The 23,515-nt window shown below is 37.3% G+C and overlaps 8 protein-coding genes across 8 annotated transcripts in view; 2 read left to right on the forward strand and 6 right to left on the reverse strand.

Annotated features, from left to right (window-relative positions):
- MONOS_4774 (putative E3 ubiquitin-protein ligase UBR4) overlaps positions 1 to 7,799 on the forward strand; it is a gene marked incomplete at its 5' end in the record, with an annotated part of 39,451 nt that extends 31,652 nt beyond the window's left edge. The window contains one exon of the mRNA XM_067874872.1: positions 60 to 7,799. Within this exon, the coding sequence (XP_067727018.1) occupies positions 60 to 7,644 (7,585 nt within the window). The 3' untranslated portion in view covers positions 7,645 to 7,799. The remainder of the gene's footprint in view (positions 1 to 59) is intronic.
- A 1,180-nt stretch (positions 7,800 to 8,979) lies between these two features.
- Positions 8,980 to 9,760, reverse strand: MONOS_4775 (uncharacterized protein; the record flags this gene model as incomplete). Its single annotated transcript, XM_067874873.1, has 5 exons — positions 8,980 to 9,047; positions 9,182 to 9,293; positions 9,357 to 9,420; positions 9,510 to 9,628; positions 9,716 to 9,760. The coding sequence occupies 5 exons, from the start codon at positions 9,758 to 9,760 to the stop codon at positions 8,980 to 8,982; spliced, it is 408 nt and encodes a 135-aa protein (XP_067727019.1).
- Positions 9,761 to 10,625: 865 nt separating this feature from the next.
- Positions 10,626 to 12,099, reverse strand: MONOS_4776 (uncharacterized protein). Its single transcript, XM_067874874.1, has one exon. The coding sequence runs from the start codon at positions 12,095 to 12,097 to the stop codon at positions 10,886 to 10,888; it is 1,212 nt and encodes a 403-aa protein (XP_067727020.1). The 5' UTR covers positions 12,098 to 12,099; the 3' UTR covers positions 10,626 to 10,885.
- A 116-nt stretch (positions 12,100 to 12,215) lies between these two features.
- On the forward strand, positions 12,216 to 14,958 carry MONOS_4777 (uncharacterized protein). Its single transcript, XM_067874875.1, has 2 exons — positions 12,216 to 14,299; positions 14,394 to 14,958. Exons 1-2 carry the CDS (start codon positions 12,302 to 12,304, stop codon positions 14,652 to 14,654), a joined length of 2,259 nt encoding a protein of 752 aa, XP_067727021.1. The 5' UTR covers positions 12,216 to 12,301; the 3' UTR covers positions 14,655 to 14,958.
- A 2,519-nt stretch (positions 14,959 to 17,477) lies between these two features.
- Positions 17,478 to 18,015, reverse strand: MONOS_17619 (uncharacterized protein; the record flags this gene model as incomplete). The annotated part of the gene is made up of 3 exons (XM_067870555.1): positions 17,478 to 17,649; positions 17,730 to 17,850; positions 17,907 to 18,015. 3 exons carry the CDS (start codon positions 18,013 to 18,015, stop codon positions 17,478 to 17,480), a joined length of 402 nt encoding a protein of 133 aa, XP_067727022.1.
- An 898-nt stretch (positions 18,016 to 18,913) lies between these two features.
- MONOS_16671 (uncharacterized protein) lies at positions 18,914 to 19,114 on the reverse strand (the record flags this gene model as incomplete). The annotated part of the gene is made up of 1 exon (XM_067869560.1): positions 18,914 to 19,114. One exon carries the CDS (start codon positions 19,112 to 19,114, stop codon positions 18,914 to 18,916), a length of 201 nt encoding a protein of 66 aa, XP_067727023.1.
- Positions 19,115 to 19,829: 715 nt separating this feature from the next.
- MONOS_16670 (uncharacterized protein) lies at positions 19,830 to 20,369 on the reverse strand (the record flags this gene model as incomplete). Its single annotated transcript, XM_067869559.1, has 1 exon — positions 19,830 to 20,369. One exon carries the CDS (start codon positions 20,367 to 20,369, stop codon positions 19,830 to 19,832), a length of 540 nt encoding a protein of 179 aa, XP_067727024.1.
- Positions 20,370 to 20,496: 127 nt separating this feature from the next.
- MONOS_16669 (uncharacterized protein) lies at positions 20,497 to 20,858 on the reverse strand (the record flags this gene model as incomplete). The annotated part of the gene is made up of 1 exon (XM_067869557.1): positions 20,497 to 20,858. One exon carries the CDS (start codon positions 20,856 to 20,858, stop codon positions 20,634 to 20,636), a length of 225 nt encoding a protein of 74 aa, XP_067727025.1. The 3' UTR covers positions 20,497 to 20,633.
- Positions 20,859 to 23,515: the final 2,657 nt, after the last annotated feature.

Consider the following 23,515-nt stretch of genomic DNA (forward strand, 5'->3'; position numbering starts at 1 on the left):
CATTTTATTTATTATTATTTTTATTTCTTTTTTGATGATTGATATATTCCTTCCATCAGAATATCGCTGTGTTTCCGTCTGATGCTCACAGCCATCCAATTTGATGCCAATTCTGCTTCTCTTGCTGAATGCATCATTATTCCTTGTCTGACCATTCTGAAAAGTGCATGTCAAATGAAAATGAGAAGGAAGCCAGTGAAAGAAGACAAAGATTCATTGAAAGAAGAAGAGAAAACAGAAAAGAATGCAAAAACTGGCAAGAAGAGTGAACAAGAACAAGATGGAGAGGCTACTGAAGAATCAAAGGATTTCACGCCTTATCCATTTGCTGCTTGGTTCAGTGCAATGAACAACCAAAGACTGGCTCAGCAGTCGCCCTACAAAATGTGGGAAGAGATGTCTCAAGCAAAACAAGAGAAAAACACGAAATTGGCTGAAGATGAAAACAAAATGCAAAATTCACCTGTGAAAGAGCATTATTCAAGATTGCCTTTGAACGTGAGGTTGAACGTTCGCCATTATGCTCGTAAATGGCTGGCTATCCACAAACACTTGAAAGTTGCAGATTCTGTTTCAGCTTCTTCAGTCAGTTCTTCCTCATCAGCATCGAATGTGACAAGTTCTACTCCAACGTCTTCTTCTTCTCTTGTGTCTCCTCCTCTCACTCCTCCTTCATTTGCTGCATCTGATCGCTATCTCTTGTTTTCTCCTCCACCCTCTCCGCCTCTAATCAGCCCTTCTGCTTCAATTTCATCAACTTCACCTTCCTCTTCTTCTGCATATTCTTCCTCATCTTCCAATGCTTATCAAAGTTTGGTGTCTTCATCTGTGTTTGTTACCCCACCAATCTTCCATCCACAATCATGGCTTGCTCTCCTGCTGACATCTTCAGCTTCAACTGCTCTTGTCGAAGAAGCAATGAAACTTGTGATTCTTCTAACTGAAAACAGCAGCTTCTTACAATACACCTCCATTGAATTCCTGCTGGCATTGCTTCCCAGACTCTCTCCCTCAATTAACACGCAAACCTCTTCTTCATCCTCCTCTGAGGGACAAGGGCACACTCAACATGGCATCCACAACCATCCAGTGACACGATATCTCCTCTCGCAGCTCAAAGGCAACCAAACTTATTCTCTCTATCTGTCGTCTCGTGGCGCATTCTCCTTCCTCCTGTCGATTATACGAAGAGCGTTGGATGCAGCACTGGAGATTGAAAGAGCAAGTGAGAGCGGAGGCAAAGGGAAAGGCGGAAAGAGAGGGAAATTCTCGCATCTTCAAACAATCATGTCAAATTGCTTGGTTGGAAAAGAAAGGAAAATGGGTGCAGAGGGAATGCTTCATCCAGATGGAACAAAAAGATCAGTTAATCCTTCGTTGTTTGCTTCATCACTTGCTCCAACAACAGTTGCATCAGCAGCAGCAGCATCATTGTCATCGTCCATTGCTCCTGCGTTGCATTCCTCCCCACTTTCTTCATCTTCATCTCCATTTTCTTTGAGCGGAAAGTTATCTTCTTCTTCTTCCTCCTCTCCTTATTCACCTATACAGCCAGCATCTCCTCTGTCTCTAACTGACAGCACTCGCACTGTCATCACTCCTTCCACATTCCTTAACTTCTATCGCTCTCTTCTTCACAACACAGCTAATCCTGATCCACTTTCACTCCATGCTCTTTCCATGATGAATGTTACATCTTCAGGACTTCTTCTAGCCTGCTGCCAAATCCTCTCCCACATCCTCAATCCACATAACAGCACATTCGCAATCTGCTCAGAGCGGTTGAGAAAGGACACCCGATTGACGAACTCTCTTTCAGACGCTGTGTTTGCATCTCGTGCGTTGCTGATGGCGAGGACACCAGAAACAGACGAATGCACACGCATTCTCGACAGACTGGTGGAGGAAACGATATTTGGGAAGGTGCATAGCGAAGAAAGCGAGGCAGTGAAGGAAAAGCAAAAGGAGAAAGAAAGAGAACAAGAGAATGAAAGAGCGAGAAATAGCACAAGACATCTCAGAAGAAGCGATGAAGATGAAGAAAGCTACGAAGGAGAAGAGGAGGAGCAGGAATCTGACTACCATGAAGATGAATCCGACTATGTGTCAGAAAATGAGGATTATTCAGAAGCACAGTCACCGCAGCCAATTTCTAGTCCTTCATCATCATCCTCATCATCAACATCAACCTCATCTTCGTCTTCTTCTCCAAAGGAGTCTGAGATGACATCTGCCTCACGAGACCTTCTGATCAGCTCGTGTGTGCGTGCCCTTCGCCATCAGAAGTCAGGGCGCGGGCCGATTGCAGTATTTGTGCGGATGGCGAATCTTCTGTGCCCAGTGAAAGAGACACCCGCTGTGCCCATCACGCTGCGGAAGAGCCACACACAAGAGGACTTCATTCCCGGCACAATGCCACGCGAACCCATCTCGTCGAAGGAACTCGAAGGGGAAGAGGCGAAGATGAGAGCGCGGTTGGATGCGATGTTTGGCGGAGCGAGTGGGAACTTGGAGAGCGGAGAAGGAGACGACGAAGGAGATGAGGCAGGTGGAGGCGGTGCAGGCGGAAAAAAAAAGACGAAGAGAGCGACGTTTGCAGATGTGAAGGCTCGGATTATTCGAGAATGTGGAATGAGTGAGGATCAGCTGCTGGATGAGAACTCTATTGAAATGCTGGTCAAAGGGACAATCATCAAATTGGAGAACGAAGTGCAAGCAGTCTACGACAAGATCTTCAGACCGACGCTGAAGGAGAACCAGTCAACAACAAATAATAACTCTTTGTCGTATTCCGTTCCAATGCAAATCACATTCCGTCTCCAAGGCTTGGACGGATTGGCAACTGAGCCAATTGCATCAGATCTGTTTGTGGATGATGAGGACGAGAACGAAGGAGCAGGAAATGGCACATCTGCATCTGGAGCAGGAGAAGAGGAAGACGATCCAGAGAATCCGGCCTGCTCGCTGCTTCTCTCAATCACAGATGGTGTTGGGCCAACTTCTTCAAAGGAGGCAATTGAGCAGCTGTCTCAATCAGCTTCATCGCCATCCTCTGTGTCTTCCTCAAAAACAAAGAAAAAGACAGAAAAGGAAATTCAGAGGGAGCAGGATCTCAACAAAGTGAAATCACTCATTTTGTACATCAAGCAGCAGCTGACAGAACAAGAAAAGGAAGAATTTGATGTGTTTGTGGGATTTGATGGAAAAGAAACGCAGTTTGGACGGTATCTGCGCTTTGGTGGTGCTTATGTCCCAGACTATGCCACACTTACGATCACTCCTTCTGTTGCTGAGAGAGAGCAGCAAATACTCAGCCAGCACAAACTGGTCATTCAGCAGCAGCAACAGCAGCAGAAAGAAGCGAAAGATCAAAATCTGCCAAGCGATCGTTTGAGTGATTCATTTGATCCTCTTCGCACAATTCGCCAAGAATCACAGACACAACAGCAGCCATTTGAAGAAGGAGCAGAACTGAAAGGAGAGCAATCTTCTTCTCATTTGATGATGCCTCGTTCTTCTTCATTGAGTGCATCGCCTTTGCTTCGCATTGGAGCATTCTATTCCTCACCAGCGTCAAAGACATATTCGCCTGCTGGCTTCATTGGCCATTCCACAACCAGCTATGTCGATGCAATCAGTGAGATCTTCCGCTTTCTGAAGACTGTTGTCGACTTTGAAGTGCAAAGCGAGCTGTCGTCGCTTCTTTTCCGTCTGCTGCGTTTTGGCTGCAAATTGAAGTCTGTTTGCATTCGAGCACTGAGTGTGGATGGTGTTAGTGTTCTTGTGGATCTTCTTGGGAAGGCAATGAAGAAGTCGAAAAAGGCATACACAGATGCTGCTGAGCAGATTATCTTTATTTTGGGAGCACTTCTTTCTGAACATAGTGAGATTGCCCAAGTGCAAAGAGAAAAAGAGAAGGAAAAGGAAAAAGAGAAAATCAAAGGGAAAGATAAAGTCAAGCCAAAGGAAAAAGAAAGAGAGACAAATGAGACAGACTCATTTAAACTTGTCTCCTCTGAAACAGAAGCAGACAGTTCAAATCTGCTTCATCCGCCGTTTATTAATCAGATAAACAAAATGCAATCGCCTTCTTCGCCTTCTTCCTCTCCTTCGCAGCAGGCGCCGTCTGTTCAATCATTCAGCACTCATATTTCATCCATTCTTCGTCGACTTGAAGCACCAAGTGTTCGGAAGAATAAGCGCCTTGTTTCTGCCATTCTGTCCATTCTGCCATTCCTCACAAACGGAGAGGAAGAGCCAATGAACGAATTGATCTCGTTCTTTGAAAAGTCACTCATGTTCCATCGTTTGGATTCGATCAATTTGATGTCAGAAAGCGAGGAGAGCTTTTGGGAAGAGAAAGTGTGGAGAGAAAAAGAAGAGAAAGCATCTTCAAAGAAGATAGAAGGTACAAGCGCAAATGGAGGCTCAACAAACGCAGCAAATATTTCATCTTCTTCGCAGAATTCGAAGTCATCTGATGTCCGACTGCCTTCTTCTGAGGAGCTGCTGTTTGCTTTCAATGGCTTTGCTCAGCTGTGCATGGCGATGGGAGACGATTTTGTGGGAACGCGTTTGAAGCATCTGATCACAGACAAAGGAATCACAAGGCAGCTGGTGGAGTATCTGATTGATGCATTGAAGATTCCTGTGGATGAAAATGGATTTGTGAAGAGCGACGAAAAAATTGAAAAAGAAAAGCAAGAGAGCAAAGCAAAAGGAGAGTCATCTTCTTCTTCAGGAAATGACGAATCCAATTTCATGAGTGCCATCAACAGACCGTCGTTTGTGTTTGTGATGAGGATTTTGGAAGGAGTGTGCAGAAATGGATTTGAGCCAGCACTGCAAATGATTGTTACGCCTCCTGCACATTCTCGATTTTGCCAGAAAGAAGGAGAAACTGCTGTATCCGTTAAGTCTGGAGAAGAGCAATATTTGTTAAGCAAGAAAATTGTTTCTAAGCAGCTTGTTTCGTATATCTTGAAGATGACACATACAACATCAGTTGAAAGCCTTGGTGTGGCTGCAGAAGGAATAATGAAAGCCTTTAAAGATTGCGATAATGATGAATTAGGAAACATCGGGGAAGAAGTTATAGCAGAGGAGAAAGAAAAGAAGAGAAAACTGGCAGAAAGAAAGAGAATGGAGATGTTGAAACGGATGGGCTTTTCAATGAAAAAACCTGGAGAAGTGGCAGCAAAGAAGGAGGCAGCTGGAAGCAGCAAAGAATCATCAAGTTCTCAGAATGAGTCATCAACTTCTTCCTCACCATCTTCATCTCTTTCTCCTTCTTCATCTGTTGCGGAGCAAAAACCTTCATCTTCATCATCTTCATCATCTACTTTGTCATCTGCGTCTGCCACGTTGAAGTCTTCCATTCTGACTCCTTCTCCATCAAAAGTCATCTCATTCGGTGGAATGACACTCGAAGAAGAAGACGAAAATGTTTGCTGTCTGATCTGCAGAGAAGGAGTGAAATATCGCCCAGATGAAGTGATGGGAGTGTACATATACGTCACACGCACACCTCTGAGCAAAGCAAGCCGTGCTGGAATTACACCATCATCTTCCTCACCATCAGCGTCTCTTTCTCCTTCACTTTCATCATCATCTTCTTCGTCGTCGTCGTCTTCTTCATCATCTGCAGCAACTAGTTCGTTTATTCCTCAATGTTGCGAAGATAGCGGAATACAAATTTCCACGATCTTTTCTCAAGTCCACTACAGCTGTCATGAGCAGGCAGCAGAGACAGACACGCACGTTCGGAAGATGCACGACGAATGGGAAGGAGCAATATTGCGCAACAGCAGCGTCGCCTGCCACGGCATGTTTCCACTTTATTCAAACAAAGCTTTGTCTTCGCTTTCTTCCAGCTCTTCGATGGATGCTATAGAGAATATGCTTGTTCAGGGAGAGCAGAGTTACAAGATGAGAGTGCGAAGTTTCTGGCAGACTGTTCGTTCGAGAGTTAATCTGCCTTCTTCTGCCTCACTCAGCCAGTTCAGCTCTTCATCATCATTCACAATGTCTCCTTCACTTACAAAATGCGGAGAGACACATTGGAAGCTGTTGGTTCATATGATTCAGATCGCTTTGGAGCAGCTGGTTTCGCAATGGTGCAAGCAGAATCCACTTCCTGTTGCAACGACTTTGGTTGATCTTCAATCGATTAACGAGCAATTGCTAACACAAGCACAGCAGGCAACATCTTCTCCATTGACTCCGTCGCCTGCTTCATCGTCATCGACTCCTTCAGCCTCGACTTCTTCTCCTCAGCCATCTCCTGTTTCTGTCTCATCTCTTTCACTTTCGCCTTCGCCTTCTTCAACTCCTGTTTCGACTTCTCTTTCATCTCCTCAAGCGTCAAGCCACTTGTCTCCATTTGCTTCCTCTCTTTCGTCTTCTGGCAGAACACTTTGGACATCTTCGCCTTCTTCGGCTGCATCTTCACATGGCTCAGAGGAAACGAGAGGCAGCAAAGAAGCTCACATCAGAATGCTTCCTCATGTGCTGGCTATGATTCATCGCGTCCTGTCGTCAACTTCATACATCAATGAACAGAGGCAGTCAACACCATCCAAGTCAAGCTCCTCAAAATCCTCATCTTCCAGCTCATCCCAAACTGCACAACCAGTCTCGATTCAAACGAGAGAAGGAGCCGAGGCATATTTGAATGCATATCTGAACATGTCTGATTTGGAGTATGTGAGCAGAGTTGTGCCTGATTGTGCAGCAGCTGCAAAAGAGGTGGATGACCCGCTGTTCTTTGCTCTGCTGTGTTTGGTGCTTTTGGACTCGAATGAATGGAAACAGGTACGCTTTATGGTGCTGAGGCGGTTAATATACGATTCTCTCAGAGCAGCTGAAGCTGGGTTTGCTGATGATGATAAAATGAGTGGAGAGTTTTTGCATCTGGCAAGGAGAATAATGAAAGAGAAAGAAGACTTCGGAAAAAGTCTGAAAATGAACGAAAAAGAGAGTGATGATACTAAAAAGAAAGATGAAAGTGCAGATTCCTCACAGACAATCGAAGCGAAGGCGCCATCTGCATTTTCCGCTTTGCGCACTCCAACTTCTTCGAGCAGAAATGCTCACATGTGCTCACCTCTGTTTGCCATTCTTCGTCCTTCCCTTCTCACTTTTGCTCTTGTTGATTATTTGGGAACACTTTTGCGGCCATCCAGTTCATCTTCTTCATCTTCTGCTGTTTCTGAAGCCTCTTCTTCCTCTGCAATTGCTGCAGGGGCATCGGGCTCTCATCCATTTTCTTCTGTTCATTCGCTTTCATCTGCCCCGTTCCTTCAGCAATTTAGCGTCGCTCACAACACAAATAGTACTTTTGTTGCGCAGATGTTGAAGCATCTGCGAATGGAGAATGTTGATCTTCATTTGGCCATTCAGCAGAAAGTTGACGAGGAAAAAGAAACTCTTTTAGCAATGAACAGTTTGTCAGACGTTTTGAAGCATTTGGGACTTGAAAATGAGTTTATTCGTCTGGAAAATGAGCGAGTGAAAGGAGTTGCTCCGAACGAGCAGGAGACAGAAAAGTCAGAGAAAAATAAATTTGATTTGAAGGATAAATCGATTGGATTGTTATGTGACAACTGGATAGAGTGGGTTTACTCTTCAATTAATCCAAATTAATGAATAGTTTGTTTTTAATTTTTGTTTTTATTTTTACTTGAATTTTCTTATTAACAACTTTTGGCAGTTGGTGTAATTTTTCATTTGTTTCTATCATGTCTATTAAGCGAAAAATATGCTTTTCCTGTAATTTAAAGAATTATGCAATATATTTTTGAGAGTTAAAAAACAATTGGAAAATACCCTTGGAAAATTGAATTAAGAGATGGTCAATCATATTATTGTTCATCACATTGAGCTGGATTTTTATCTATAATTAAAATTGTTGGAAATTCTTGTGAAACCAAAAACTGGTTCATTTGAAATGAAAAAATATTATTGTTTCAGTTTATTTGCACAGTGCCATTAACAAATTGAAATGTATTTCATTGACTTAGAAAGGCAAATGACAATTCATCAGCCTTTTTTTTTTTTTATAAGTGATGAAAGCAGTTGTTTTTCCATTAAAATTCTTGGTCGAACGAACAACAAATTTTATTAATTGAATTGTTTATTTCGATTTATCACCATGTAATTCTATCTATTTTTAATAATGACACTAAATGTTGTTCGTTTTGAGAGAATTGGTTTATTGAAAAGGCTTAAAGTGTGATTATTTGTGAACATCACTTTCTGTATCTTGTTTCTCAAAGCGGTTTTTGATTTTTCAGAGAAAAAATTTTGTTTGAATGAAAAGTCGCAACAAAGTTAACTAAATTTTGCTTGAGTCGTTCAAATAGAACTGGAAGAAGTGATTAAGCTTTCAAATGGTTTGAAAAAGAGAAAAAGATCACTGTTAATAGCAAATCCTCATCAAAAAATGTTAGCTCATATATTGGTTGCAACATTTCTTTTCTCCAAACAGAAAGAAGAAAAACTTTAGCTATGAACTAGCTTTTTGAAAGGCAAAGTCCAGAAAGCAAGAGAAAATTCTCTCTGAATTCTCCACTTATTAATGGTGATTATTTTATGAATGCAGCATAAATAAAACTATTGTCATAATACGAGAGAACTAAAGGAAATGGTTTTGTGTGGGATAAAAAGCCATGCTCGAATTGAAAGTTGTTTTTTACAAGCGTGATGAAAGCTGTCTAAAGCTTCTATTTCACAGCAACGGAGAGAACGGAAAGATGGAGAAAATGAAGAATATTGCATCAGGAGATAAAAAGAGATGTTTTTGAAAAGAAAAAGTGTTGTAAATACAAAAGTCAAATAGAAGGCAAAAATTGAACGTTTTGTTAATAAATTGAAGAGGCGACTTCCAAAAAGAAGTTCTATTGAAACACTTTTTGAGAATAGCTATTTCGTGATTTTTTTATTTGAAGAAAGGAAGGAGCACTTCTAATTTTTGGCTTTTTATTCATCTGCAAGCTTCAATGCTCTTTTTCGTTCTGCTAATAAAGCTCTAAAGATTCTTACAAAGCCTTTAATTCATAAAAAGCAAAAAAAACAAAATATTTCAAATCAAATGATGTCAAGAAATGATAATTGTCAAGTAAATGTCATATTAAAATGATGAAATTATCCAGAATGTTAAATTAATTTCATTTTCACATACTGAACGGAATTGAAATCAAGTACATCGTTCCAAGAAAATGAGGATGTATCAACAGATTAAAAGAATTTGGCAAATAACTTCCTGATTTATCATATTTTATGCTTGAACGACACTAAACAATAAGTGAAAATCAATTAATCGTTAAATTTGTAACAAAATTGTCAGCACAACAAACTGAAAGAATTGTAATTATTTCGAAAACAATTGTAAGTGGGTAAAGAATAATATCCTGAAAAGATCTTTTTTTTTAATTTATAAAACGAATTTTAATTTAAACAAGTAATTAATCACATAAATAAATATTTTTCACCAAAAAAGTGACAAATACCTAAATAATTGTAACTTTTTAAAATTCCAATGTAATTCAATGAGGCTCTCGATACGAAAAGTTGTTTCTCTGCAAACCCAGCAGATCAAAAGGAATGGAGTCCAAAACCCAACGCAAGACTAACAGATAATTGAAAAGAAAAATTATTTTTGGTTTCAAGTTTGGTTTTTTTGAACTTATTTAAAATGCATTTAAAAGAGGCATACTTTGTTCGCTGCAAAATAAATACCAAGAGTAATCACATTTCGCATGCAAGAACAGATTAAAAGATTTACCCAATTGCATTCAACATATCCGAAAGCAGAGAAAAGTACGTCAATTAATAAAAGAATATTCCCAAAATAACTAAAGTAAAGAGGTCTCCTATAATATTCATATTGATCGCTTGGTAATCTTATTTCTCTTATAGTAAATGCAAATATAAATATCCTATTTCAATATGAAATAACAACAGTTTAACAAATGAATAAAGAAAATATTAAGCAAGCCATATTACAAGAGCAGCTAAATTATGAGTAAATAATAAAAAATATCGAAGGTACGTATTACTATTTTTAGTGTCACTCTTGAAAAAATGTTGAATTAAAATCGATGAATTCAAAAAACATGGATGTTGTCTTTTTAAAAAAATTATTCATAAGCACTTTTAAATATACCTTTATTATCATTTTTTATAATCTTTCTTTCTTTAAATTTTGTGGGGAAAAAATGTGTGTAACTACAGGAAAAGAAATTTTCTTTATTTGTTTTGCAAGTTACATTATTAAGGGTGATATTTTCATTTGTGAAAAAATTCTTGCTTTGATGAAAAAAAGAACGATTTGTTCCAAACTTTTTCCACTTTCATGTCATAACAAGTCAAACATTATTATGCAAAAACACTAAAAGAATTTAAAAAATTGAGAGATTTGTTCGAAAATTCTGAATGGAACAAAATTCATAAATCAAAAAATATCGTCCCAATTTGGGAAGCAATATTTTGATCAATGAATTTTGTTCCAATAAATTATTTCTTACATTTTACTCAATAAATTTTTTTTATTTTCTTTATTATTATGCACTGGAATATTAAACTTATTAAGAATCGATGGAGAAAATTTTTGAAACAAAGCGCAGTTTTATTCATAAATGCTCAAATTTTTCAATTTTTTTGGAAAATATAAAAATGAAACAAATAAAACAGATAAATAATAACAATTTATTAAAACAAATCACCTTAAATCTTCGTCTCAATGAATTATTCATTTTCTTTTCTATTCCACAAAATTGTGGAAAATTTCTCGTTCAACATTTTTTTCTATTTTTTTTTTTATGTTTTCCTTAACCGTCCTTTTTTTTCAAAATATAAATATTTGATTCTTAAAATATTCAGCCTTTCAACATTCCTCTCCAGCAGCATTTTTCCTGTTACTATCTTCTCTTTCTTCTTCTAATGCTGAAATGGTTGTAAGAAGCAGTTGTGAGGTAATTTTCATTCCATCATTTTCATTCAAAATGTGAGCCTGCTCATTCTCCAAAGAATTACTGTTTTTTTCTTCTTCTTTTTCTTCTTCTTTTTCTTCAACTTTTTCTTCAGCTTTTTCTTCAGCTTTTTTTGGAAAATCTTCTGTTTGAGTTTGAATCTCACCAATTTCTTCTTTTTCTGCGACAGCTACCTCATTATTTTTTGATTCTTTTTCATTTTCTTTTTCATCTAATTTTTCATTCATTTCATCTTCTTCACATTCTTTATCAACTTTACTCTCAATAGATTTTTTTATTGATAATTCCTCGTTTTGTTCAATTGTAGAAGCACGTTTTTCTCTATCAATATCATCTATCCCCTCAACTTTAGATTGCTCTTTTATTTGGTCGTTGTGCATTTTCACATCGGAATTTTTCTTGGTAATGTACTGTGAATCATCCATTGGCATATATTCAAAAGTTTTTTTGTCTTTGTATCCCTGACTTTCTTGTGAATCTTCAATTGAAGATATGCTATCATTGTCATCTTTCGTAATAAGTTCTATTTCTTTTTTAAGTTGAATGTGATTGTCGGATGTTTGAAATTCATTATCCATTACTTGTTGTGTTTGTTGATGTTCCATGTCAAATAAGCCTGGCTGCTTGACTTTTTTGTTTCCTGGCCTTGTTTTATAATCTAACTCTTTAAGAAGTTTTCTAGAATCATAAGGAATGTGAATGGGGATTGTAAATCCTTCACATTTGCGAAGAGATAATTGCTTTTCTGTTGAAGATCTTTTCCTTGGGGATATACGAGGAGAAGTTGCTCTTTTATTAGTTTTTGTAAGTGTTGATAAAGCAGGAGATAATTGTTTCTGTTCTTTATGATTGCTTCTTAATTTTCGCTCATTTGATTTATTGTGAGTATATACTTTTGGTTGAAATGAATCGCTTCTTTCCTTGCTTTTATTTCGACAATCCGTTTGGTGAATAGATTTTTTATTCTTATAAGGTGATAGATTATCAATTTGCCTGCTTCTCAATTTGCAATGTGGAGAAGAATGCTTACGCTTTTGTAATTCAGATTTTGAAGCACTAAAATTCGCTGCATCACCTTTTATCTCAATTGTTTTTTGATCATTCATTTCTTGTGGGTTTTAAAAACATTCTCTCAAATAACAATAAAAAAATGTCCAACAAGATATTACTGTTTCAAATTGTAAATGAACTCTTCAAAATTGAATTGAATGATTTAAATTATATATTCGATCAAAATTTAAATTTTTGAATTGTGTTATTTCTTTTCAAATCCCAACTTAATTACTTGATTGACACGTTTATTACATTTAATGACTCAAAATTATTCTATTGAAGATTGCGAGAACTGTGTCATGCCAGAATCACATTTTAATGTTGAGTTTTCAAAAGAAAGAACACAATTATCCGATGGTGAAAACGCAACCAAGAAATCTCAAAAATTATTAATGAATCAAACATCTGTACCATCAAAAAGAACTGTTTCATTTAAACAACAAACAACAATAAAGAGACATATTCCATCCATTACAATACCAGCAGGTAATCCAGAATTCGGATCTTTAAGTCAGCCACAAACACCAAACAGCCGTTCTCAATCTAATTCCCCAGCTCAAACTCCGACGAAAAGTTTTTCAACTACATTTTCTTCTCCTTCAACGCCACGGAGTTATTCGTCAACTACAAACTCATCTCAACGGACTCCAACATCTGGACGCAGAACTCTCACAAAGCAAAAAAGTACACCAACTCTCATTCAACCACCATTTAAAACTCCTCACTTTGTGCAACCAGGTAAGCAAGTGTTTCTTGATGGTTGGGATCTTCCTCTTCCAGATCCTCATCCATTAAGTCCATCTCATTCGACATCAATTTGCTTTACACCGCCTGTATCTCCGGGTTCTCCAAATCCTTCAAATGCATCATCAACTAAACCAATCCCTACACTTAAAGAAGAATTGAAAACACTTAAATCTGAGGTGGATATACAAAAAAAAGCAATGAAAGATTTAGAGGAAAAACTTTCGGAGTACAAAGAAAAAATTAGTCAAACAGAAGAACAATTGCGAACTGAAAAAGAAAAAACTTCAATGATGGTTGACAAAAAGGAATCTGAATGGAAAAGCGCATTAGAAAAAGAGGTTACAAAAGCGCAAATTGAGCTTCAAAGAAAGGACGATGAATGCGAGGCGAAAATTCGGGAACTAAATGAAGCAAATAAAGTGCTAAAATGTGAGTTGGATCAAGCGAGGCAAAAATATGAAGAGCAAGAAGTCAAACAGAGGTTATTGGAAAATGAATGGGGAGAAGAAGTGGATCGTCAAAAAGAGATCATTTCCTGCCTGGAAAATAAAATATGTGTATTGGAAAAGAGTTTAAGTGTGATGAAAGAGCAAATGGACGAGCTGAGAAAGATTGCAAAAGACAATGAAAATGAAATTAAAGAAAAGGAGATCGAAATTGAGACATTGAAAAATACTGAGAAAAAACAAGAAAAAGAAATTGAAAAAGAATCCAATCTCAACACAATTAAAAATTTAGAAATTCAATGGGTACAAGATAAGTGCAAGATGATTGAACAGTTCGAGTATAATCGCATCCAAAATGAAAAGAAAATACAAAATGAAAAGGATATTTTAGAAAGAAAATATAAAAATGAGTTGAGTCTAAAAGAACGGCATTGGAATGAAGAAATGGAAAAACTTAGAAAAGATCTGTGTGAAACAAAAGGGAAAATGCAAAAGGAAATAGATTCTACAAAAATGGCTGCAAGCGTTGTGCAGTCATGGATGAATAGTGAAATAGAAGAAGTGAAAAGCGATCAAAATGAAAAAGAAGAGCAGATCGTGTGTTTAATGAAAGAAAACGAAGAGTTGAGGAGAAAAATGGAGGAAATGAAGGAAATGACAGAAAAGAAGATGGCTAAAGAGGAAATTTTCAGCTTTGAAAGAAAAGAAGAACGTGAAGAACTCAAAGAATCAATTAAAGATGAGATTGAAAAAGAATTGACGCAATCATTCGAAAAACAAGAAGAAATAAAGATGAGTAAGATGATGCAAACAATAAATGATATAGAAAGTGAAAAAAAAGAAATTGAAATTCGGTTGCAGACAATTATTGATAGTGAAAGAGAGAAAGAAGAGAAAATAAAAGAAAAGGAGAAGGAAATTGAAGAGATACAAAGAGAAGTAAAGAATTCTCAAACAGTACTTTTTTCGCAATTGGCTGATCTGATGAGCTCCACAAATCCTGACACTATCAAACAAATGATAATTAAAGAGGCATTTCATCGATATTCAATGAGAAGGGAAGTGTGTTATCTGTTTTCGATAAAAGTTTCTTTCATTTCTTTTTTTCTACATTTTATTTATTTACGGAAAAATTTTATATGTTTTATTAATAAAGCTTACTGGGAAGGCTCATTCCACAAAGATTGAAGAAATTGATGATTGGATAGAAGCAGAACTTTCCGTTTACGAGCATTTGCTTCATGTTGCTTCAATGATAAAGTCGCTGCTTAACCCTAATATCAATTTTGATGAGATCTTTGAAGAAGAGATTAAGACAAATCTTTCAAACAGCAAGCTCAGTCTAATTGAGGTTTTGAAGGGTATGTTAGAAAAAGAAAGAAGAGAATTAGCTCAACTTATATGCAGGCCAAACTAAATTCAAATTTATGTTCATTCAATTCTGGCACAAAACTTTCACATTTGAATAAAGAAAAAATCCTCTTTTTCACTTCACGTGTTTTTGAATATTTATTCCAGTTTTTTGTTCCTTGATGTTATCACTCATTCTGTAAGTCAAATAGCTTTTTTGATAACGGTTTTTTTTAAAAGTTATAATTTGAAATTTTGAAATTTATATTGTTCTTTTAAATTTCTCAAGTCTAAATCATTTCAACACTTCACCTAAATGATGTTTTTTTGTTAATTATTCATTCATTTTATCAACTTGCGAAGCAACATTGTTATTTGTCATGTTTTTAATAATTTAATGAGTCAATTGAAAACGTTTTTTGCTAATTTTTTGAAAGAATTTTGTTCAAGCATTCTCAATAAATACTTGAGATGATGCATTAGAAATGATGTTATTATTTGAATATCGATTTTTTATTTATTGAATTTTTCGCTTTCCTTCAAGCGTTGGAACAGTTACTTACAAATCCAATGTCAAAGTTAATTTATCAGAAATACATGCTTTTTTTTTTTTTTTTTTTTTTTTTTTTTTTTTTTTTTTTTTTTTTTTTTTTTTTTTTATCATTCTCTATTAAAGATCATCAATTTGGAGAGAGAGAAAGAGAAATATATGAAACTTATTATCAATTTTTGGTAAAGTGAAACTTATTGGGTCCGAAAATTTTCGAAAAGATCAATTTCAATTAACTTTAAAAAAACTCGAACTTTTTTAATTTGTTTTGAAAATGAAAACATAGATACAATAACATTCGAATTTGTGGTGAATTTCAATTTCATTTCAAAAAATTGAACCATGATATTAAAAAATTGATAGAAACAAAAAAATTGTTTTTATTCTTCAAACTATTTCCTTCAATATTCCCTTTAATCAAAAAAACCTTTAGTGAAATTGTTGTTACTAACAGAATCCGAAGATTTTTCATCACCTTAAAGGTTTTCTTTTCGTTATCAACAAATAATTCTTGAATAAATCTGTTCCACTTTTTGAGTGAAAATGAATAAAATTTTTGTTCTGATGGAATTATTCACAAAGCATCATAATTTTTCAAAACAAAAAACTTTGTTTGAAGTATGATATAACTCGAATGTGTCAAATTAAGTGAAATATTCATGTAACAGCAAAGAAAAAATCATGTGTGAATATGTTTCATCTTACCAAAAACATTGTTTCATTGATCGTCACAACATGTGATTTTTCTTTCTTTCTTTCTTTCTTGAAATGAGAGAAAAATATTTTCCAATCAAGAACTTCAATTTTCGCGATTTTTTTTAGTAGTTTATTCAAGATTATAAAAATCTTCATGAATATCTATCAGAAGTGTTTCATCTTTTGAAAGATATGAATATCCAAATAGCAATAAAATAACAGATATTCAAGTCAAAACTGGATGTTATCACATCTGGTTTTGAACAACATTTTGTGAAAAAACCCGATTGTTACTATGTGAGATGTTGCTTTTGACAGGAAAAAAATCAAAAAGATAAACGAGATAGACAAATTTTGGTTAAATAATTTTTCTGAAATTCTTCACAAAAACACATTTTTTTTATTAATAACAATTTTTTGTGTTTTATTATGCAATTCAGATTTATGAGAATTCATTTTTGAAGAATCGAAAAAACAAAATCATGAACAAAAAATCGATTTTTTTTTTTTGAAAAAACAAACCATAGAAGAATGATATGTGATTATGAATATTCACTGCTCATCAGAATTATGTGATCCTAATGATGCTTCATTATTCCTTTTTATAATGAATGCAAAAGTCGAAAGCAAAAATATGTCGATCAGAAAATTACAAAATTATATTAAAGATTTATCGGTTTTGTTTTTAAAAAAAGACTTGATAAGTGAAAAAAAAAGTTCATTTTCATATTTGGCAGGAAATTATTTTCAAAAAAATGGGTAATTCTTTTTGGGATCATACTTTTTCTGTCAAAATTTTCGGTCTGATTTTTTTCGGTTCGAAAGTTATCAACATGTGAAGAATATGAACGGAAAACATCTAAAAATCAATAATGCTTAAATCTCTCGTGAAACTCTTCGAAATCCTTTATTTTTAACTTGAATGGTCGCATTTTATCATAATTTTGAAACATTGACATCGTTTTTTTTCATTCAGTTTCTATTATTCTTGAATAACAAATGTTATCATGATAATATTTTACAACATGTCACAAAATTCATTTGGTAGACAATTTTTCAGATTTAAAAAGTTATGTTTTTTGATCTCGTAAGGATTTCAATTGCTGATTGTAGGTGAATTAGAGTTTTTTCTTTTTGATCCATCTTGAAAATAGATGTTTATAAAATTTACAATGAATGTTTTGATTCTTTTTCGAGAAAATTAAATATAAAGATACGTTTATAAAATTTTATTCAATCAGAAATTTTCAAATCTCAGAATTGATATCAACGTTTCGTATAAGCTTATACATCTCACAAAAATTTAAAGCAAAAAAAGCATTTTTATAATTGGTTGTTTGTAATTTGTTTTTTCAAAAAAGTTTAATTTATTTTTGGATTTTTTGAATTCGTTTTTTTGTTGCAATATTCTCAAAAAATATAACTTCTGCATATAAGTATTACAACGATCGGTGAATTTTCAGAGGGAAATATTTCATGTTGTCAATAACAATTTTGAAAATTTTTAATAATACGATGAAGAATATTTAGCCGGATGGAGTAAGTGAATTGAGCATTTGAAAGAGTTCCAGAATAGTTAAAAATAAAATTGAAGAAGATATTGTTATTGAGTGGAGTGTATTTGAAGAAGTCACCCAGAAAACATCAAAAAATGTGAAGCGCAACCAGCGTGAGCATTAACCCGCTTGAGTCTCCGTCTTCTGCATTCAACCATCTAGACTCGTTCATCAGCGCTACCCTACCATCTTTGAAATCTGTTCGAACGAACGGATCGGGTGTCTCGACTTTTTCTTCTTCTCGAACATTTTGCACTCGGCTGGTGATGTTGTATTCCACACCTATGGCAACATCTTTTTTCCAATGGCAAGCTTGCTTCCTCTTTATCACCAGCCACACCTTCTGCTTCCACCCTCACCCGGTGCAGTCCCTCTCGGCTGCAGCACACATGCCGCCCCCGCATCGCCACCAACGCCGGATAGTGCACAAACCCCCCACTCTCCGGGAAATAGAACGCAGACTAAATAGTATGCGTTCCATACACCTCCAGGACAATGCTCTGTGTTATTGTCGAACTGCCCCTTTTCAAATCAATCGATCTTCCCGGAACTTGAATCAGCACCTCCACAGACATCTGCATTGCCTTCGTGTTCGTCAGCACTTCATCGCGCACATACACTTGCATGGCTTGAATCTTAATCCGCTTCTCATAATTTTGCCTCCTTTCTCTGTTCCTGATTCACCTCCAATTTTTCGCTCACGTCATACACAAACTCCTGCACAACCACCTGCTTCATCTCCACTCGTTTCCCCAAGTCACTCAACTACATCCCTTGTTTCCTCACTTGTCTCTCTTATTCTCTTTCCCTTTCGTTTTATCCTTCTCCTTCTCCTTCTCCTTCTTCAATTCCTTCTTTTCCCCCCTCAAATTCCTCCATCTCCTTCACAAACAGCACTGCGGCTGTGTCGTACTCCTAATAGACTCTCTCGCCCTTCCTCCCCTCATCTCAGTCGCCTTCTCCACGCAAACAGGATGCACACAAACATCCTTCAGCGCAGCTGCAAACGCCGCTGATGTAAACGAATCGGTGCATTCAATCACATTCGCTGACACAAAAGGAACAGACTTCCCACACTCACGCGTATCTCTGCCCACCCACTACCCGGCACACACAAACAGATATCGCGCATAGTCTAGGAAGATATGGTTCCACTCAACCAGTACAGAATGAGATGACGGCACACGATGATATTAATTCTCTCTGTATTCCTTCATGTTCTCCACCTGCTGGAACTTCGCAACTGGCTTTTTCTCTTCTTCTTTCCAGGAACAAAGCTCATCATCTCCAAAAGAGTCGCAAGAAACACAAGAAGCAGAAGTGAAATCATTTCGCAAATACTCTGATTCCATCTGCATTCCCATAGGCATCGCCATCTGAGGACTTGAAGGAATTTCCTTTGAGAAAGAGCTACAAAAACAATTTGCTTAACGAGGCATCGCGCAAGCGTTGCTTATCCTCTGCCATGCATTCGACTACATCTATATTCTCGGCCTCTACCCTAACCCTGCCTCCGCCACTGCCCTAGCCATCCCGACCATCTGCATTGCCATTCTCGCTCCAGGCCTCTATCTTTTCTCCATCTGCCCCATCTGCTCTTGAACATCCGTTGAACCCCCCCAGCAGACGCGGCATCAGCTTCAGCTCTTCGTTGTTCCGGACGAAGCACTCGCTCATCGTGCGCATGTCACTCAGCTGCACATCGTTGAAGATAATCTTCTGCATATCAGGAAGAATCCCTTCTTTCTTCTGCACAAGCTCCTTCAACTACGCAACCGTCATCTCCTTCGTCACACTTACTCAAATCACCTTCACTTCCATCGTTCTGATTAGTCCTTTCATCTTGTGACAAATCCCCTCCCTCGTTGAATGCTCACCCCGATGCTCCTTTCACACTGCTCTTTCTTCCTCTTTCTTCTTCTTCTTCTTCTGCCTCAAAGAAACCCCCAACATCCAGTCCAGATCGAAGCACTGTCTCAAAAACCTTCTCCTCTTCTTTCTTGTCTATCAGCTGCAACCTCAGCTGATTTTCCACTTTCTCCACCGGCGCCACACACCTCCTCAAACTCCTCTCCAGCAATTCTTCTCCTTCTCTTCTTTCTCCTTTTCTTCTTACTTTTTCTCTTGCTCTTCGTTTTCATCAATTGCTTCACAATATCTTCTTTTCAACACTTTCTTTCAGTATCAGCTCCGAGTGCATCTTCTGCAAAACATTCTTCTTCGAATCAAACACATTCATTAGCCTCATTTCCCTCAATCATCCTTCTCTTTTGTCTCCTTCTCTTCCCTCCGTTTTCCTTCTCCCACGGCACAGATTCAAATCTACTCAAACCTTTTTCGCCACTATATACTCATCGTCTGTCGCCACCACTGTCACAGTGCTCTGCCCTTTCCCTGCAATCACTTCCTTCAGGATAACTGCAACCCTCCTCTTTCCTTCCTACGGCGCTTCATTCAGTACAACTGCAGTTGTGACCCCCAAAAAGTTGATGTTCTTCCAGTCTGAAACGCTTATCCTCCAGTTCTGCGCTATTCCCATTCCCTCTCCTATCACAACGTTCATCATCATCATCTTCTTCTTCTTCCTCGCCATCGTGTCTACCATCATCTCTCCGCTTGCTGCTCCTGCGCAGATTGCATCCCCTGAAAATGCACTCGCCTCCTTCCTCCAAGTCTCCTGCGTCACAACCCCGTGCATCAGCACAGAAGGCGCATCCAGTTCGTTCCCCAGCCGCTCTGCTGCCGTTTGTCTTCGCTGGATGTATTCTTGCTCTGTGCTCAGCCTCTTGTCCGACGTGTTGAACGACCTCACCACCTTTGCTGTTTGCACCTCGGCCTGCATCCCCTCTCTCAGCCCCGTCAGCTGCGTCTCTGTATCAAACACCTGCACAAGCACACTCCCAAACACATGCACACGCGCAATCGCTATGCAATTGCTCAGAATCACCTCCACTTTCCCTGCTTCCGCTCCTTCTCTCATCTGCCTAACTCCCACAATCACAACTGCAGCATCACCTCATCGTCACCAAATCTTCCGCAAACCATATAGAAGCGATGTGTTGTCCTGCCTCATCCCACAATCGCTTTCTTCTTCTTCTTCTTTCCATTTTTCGCTCATGTTTTCCCCCTTCATTCCATCTTTCTTGTTGCTTTCAGCCATCTTCCGTGGCTCATTCAGCGAAATAGACGTCCGCAGCCCCGTCGCCCACTCTAACAGCTCATATTCCCCTCAAGGTAAATCAGCCTACAGAATCGCCTTCTCTTCCTTCATCACCATCTTTTCGCTCACATCACGCAGCGGGACAATCCGCTCTATCCCGATCATTTGCGTCAGCGAAACCAGTCTCTTCTCAATCCTCTTCTTCTCATTCTTCGCTCTCTCCTTTTCTTCCTCTTCAATCTTTTCATCTTCACTCCTTTCCTCTTCTCCTTCATCCCATCCCTTTGCCTTCCAGCTTTTCCACCACATGCCTCGACTGCAGCGATTGCAACACCAGCCGCGCTATCACCGACGGCAGCAGCGACGGTTCAAATTGATCGCAGATCGATGTGAGCGCATTCACATCTGCCGCTGCAACGATCCGCTTTCTCCCCGACTTCGTGCTCACAAATGCTGCAAGCGATGGAGCCTGACCAACAAACGGAACAGATAGCACCACATAAAGCACAACATCGTCAGCACACGTAACACCTCCATTCAGCAATCCCCGCCGAGCCACAACATGTCCCTTGAAGCGTCTGTTGCTCCTTCAGTTACCAATTCTTTTAATTTGCATGCGCCCCAACTTCTTCTGACACAGCAATTAGCATCCGTCTATTGATATCGTCCATCGCTGCTACAGACGTGAATGACGACGAAACCGCCGACACATACGAAGAGTTAATTGCAGGCGAAGATGAAGACGATAATTACTTGTCATCTCCTTCCGCTTTCTTCTCTTCGCTGCTCTGCCTCCTGAATGGAGAAGAAGATCAACGTTCTGCTTCAGTTGAACAAGACTAAGTCAAAAAAAAAAATAGAATGACAAGAATAATGCTGTGCTGTTTTCCTGAAATAAAAATGTGTAAGAGATGTGAGATAATTTTATAAAAGTTGACCAAGAAGCTTCACTTTGATTTCTTCAATTTTCGCATCAGAAAGTTTAAACAGTTGATGAAGTCATTCACTTCAAAATGATGAAACTTCGTTGTGTTTTCCTATTACTTTTTCTTTCTTTTTTTTTTGAAATATCATTGCAGATTGTATTATATCGAACTTTGAATAGTAAATATTCATAAAATTCCGATTTTATTGATTGCAAAATAAAAGGAGACATAACAGAATGTTTGTATTTGACTAAGTAAACATCAACTAAGTTTGCAAGTGTATATCAGATTTCTTCAGTTTTTTCGAGAAGTGTACAGGATAAACAATCAAATTGACTTCTCATGCATATGCCATTTCCTTTGTTTTTTTGGTCGTTCATATTTGTAATTAGTGACTTTTGTGAATATCTCTTTTCAATTGTTTATTTGTTATTTTAGTTTTTTTTTAAAATGCAACCAAAAGATCATAAATCAACATTGAAGCTTATTTTTTTGTGACTATTTTAATATTTTTAACATGTCCAAAAATACAATAAGTTTGAAAAGAACAATTAAAAAAAATCAGTAAACAAGAATAAACCAAATTCTTGCTCCAAAACTCTAATCACAAATTGAGAGCAATTCCAACTGTAAACACAATGCTTTACAGAACCCTTTGAGGTTGAATAAATATTTTGAAGTTGGTGCAACCATTCTAGAATGATTATTTTGATACAGATCGACTGTTGATTGAAAGTTGAAAGGTAGCTGAATCTCAGAAATGAAAGATAGTCGAATGGAAGATGAAAGAGTAGCGTGATTGTGGAAGAGTTGTGAAATAATTATCTGCTGAAGCTCTGCAATTGAGCATTATTGGCTTAGGAAGAAACAAGTTTGTTTGAAGATGAGGTTGCAATATGATAGGAGATAAAAGTATTTTTTCGATAAATGTGAAAGATAAATGAATTTTGATGAAGGAAAATGTGAGTTGAATGAAATGGTTGATGAAGAATGCTGATAAGAAGAAGAAGAAGATGATGATGATGAAGGAGGAGAAGGAGAAGGAGAAAAAGAAGTGAATGAAGAATTTCGTGCACTCATGTTGCTTGGCGAAGAGTAATGATAAGGCAATGAGCCAATTGTTGACGATGATGATGAATGAGAATAACTTGTATTTTCGCTTGTTTCATGCGAAAACTACCAAAAATTCGACAGTATTGAATCCAAAGTTTCATTAATAAAAGCATATGTTTTAAAATGGAAAAAGTCGATGCTTTTATCATATCGAGAAATTGATGGATTGTGATGTATCCAGATCTTCTCGATCATTCTCTTTGGCTTTGCTGTTCACCACTTTCATTTGAACGAACTTTTTTATGCGTTGCTGTTTCATTTATCGGTTTAATCGCTTCTTTTTCTTCCTCTTTTTCTTTATTTTTTCTTTATTTTCTTCTATTATCACATCTTCTTCAACTTTCCTTTAAAAGCATTTCTAAAACAGATAAATAGACAGTATCAAAACTTTTTCATATTACTCTTGTGAATACTCGACAAAACTTTCAATTCTTACATATTCTGAAATATGTTCAGCAACTTTGGTCGACTTTTCATCTCGGCATATAACTTCAATTCTTTTATTTCCTTTTTTTCTCTTCTTCCTCTTATCCCTCTCTGCTATAATCTCTTTCTCTTCCTTCCTCATTGTTCTTCCTCTGCTGCTTCAGCTGCACTCGTTGGAGTCATATAATGTCGTTCATCAAGTTCTGATATCTCTTGCTTTTTATCATCTGCATAACTGCTTCCAGGCACGTTGCTTCCTCAAATATACATTCTTATCTGTTTAGTGATCTCTCATTCAGCATTGATCTCACAGAGCGGACAACTTGAAATATGAATTAATTTGTGCTGTGTGGTTTTTCGAATATTCTCTCTAAAGCCTAAGGAAATTTTTAACTTGGAGGATGTCTGGTTGCAGATGCCGTATAAAGAAGCACTTATTCAAAGGAGCGAAAATTATAAAGGAGCAGACAAATGAATTTGAATGCACCGGAAAACTGTGGA

Source organism: Monocercomonoides exilis (assembly GCF_001643675.1).
Source record: "Monocercomonoides exilis strain PA203 chromosome Unknown scaffold24-1337568, whole genome shotgun sequence".
Lineage (NCBI taxonomy): Eukaryota > Preaxostyla > Oxymonadida > Polymastigidae > Monocercomonoides > Monocercomonoides exilis.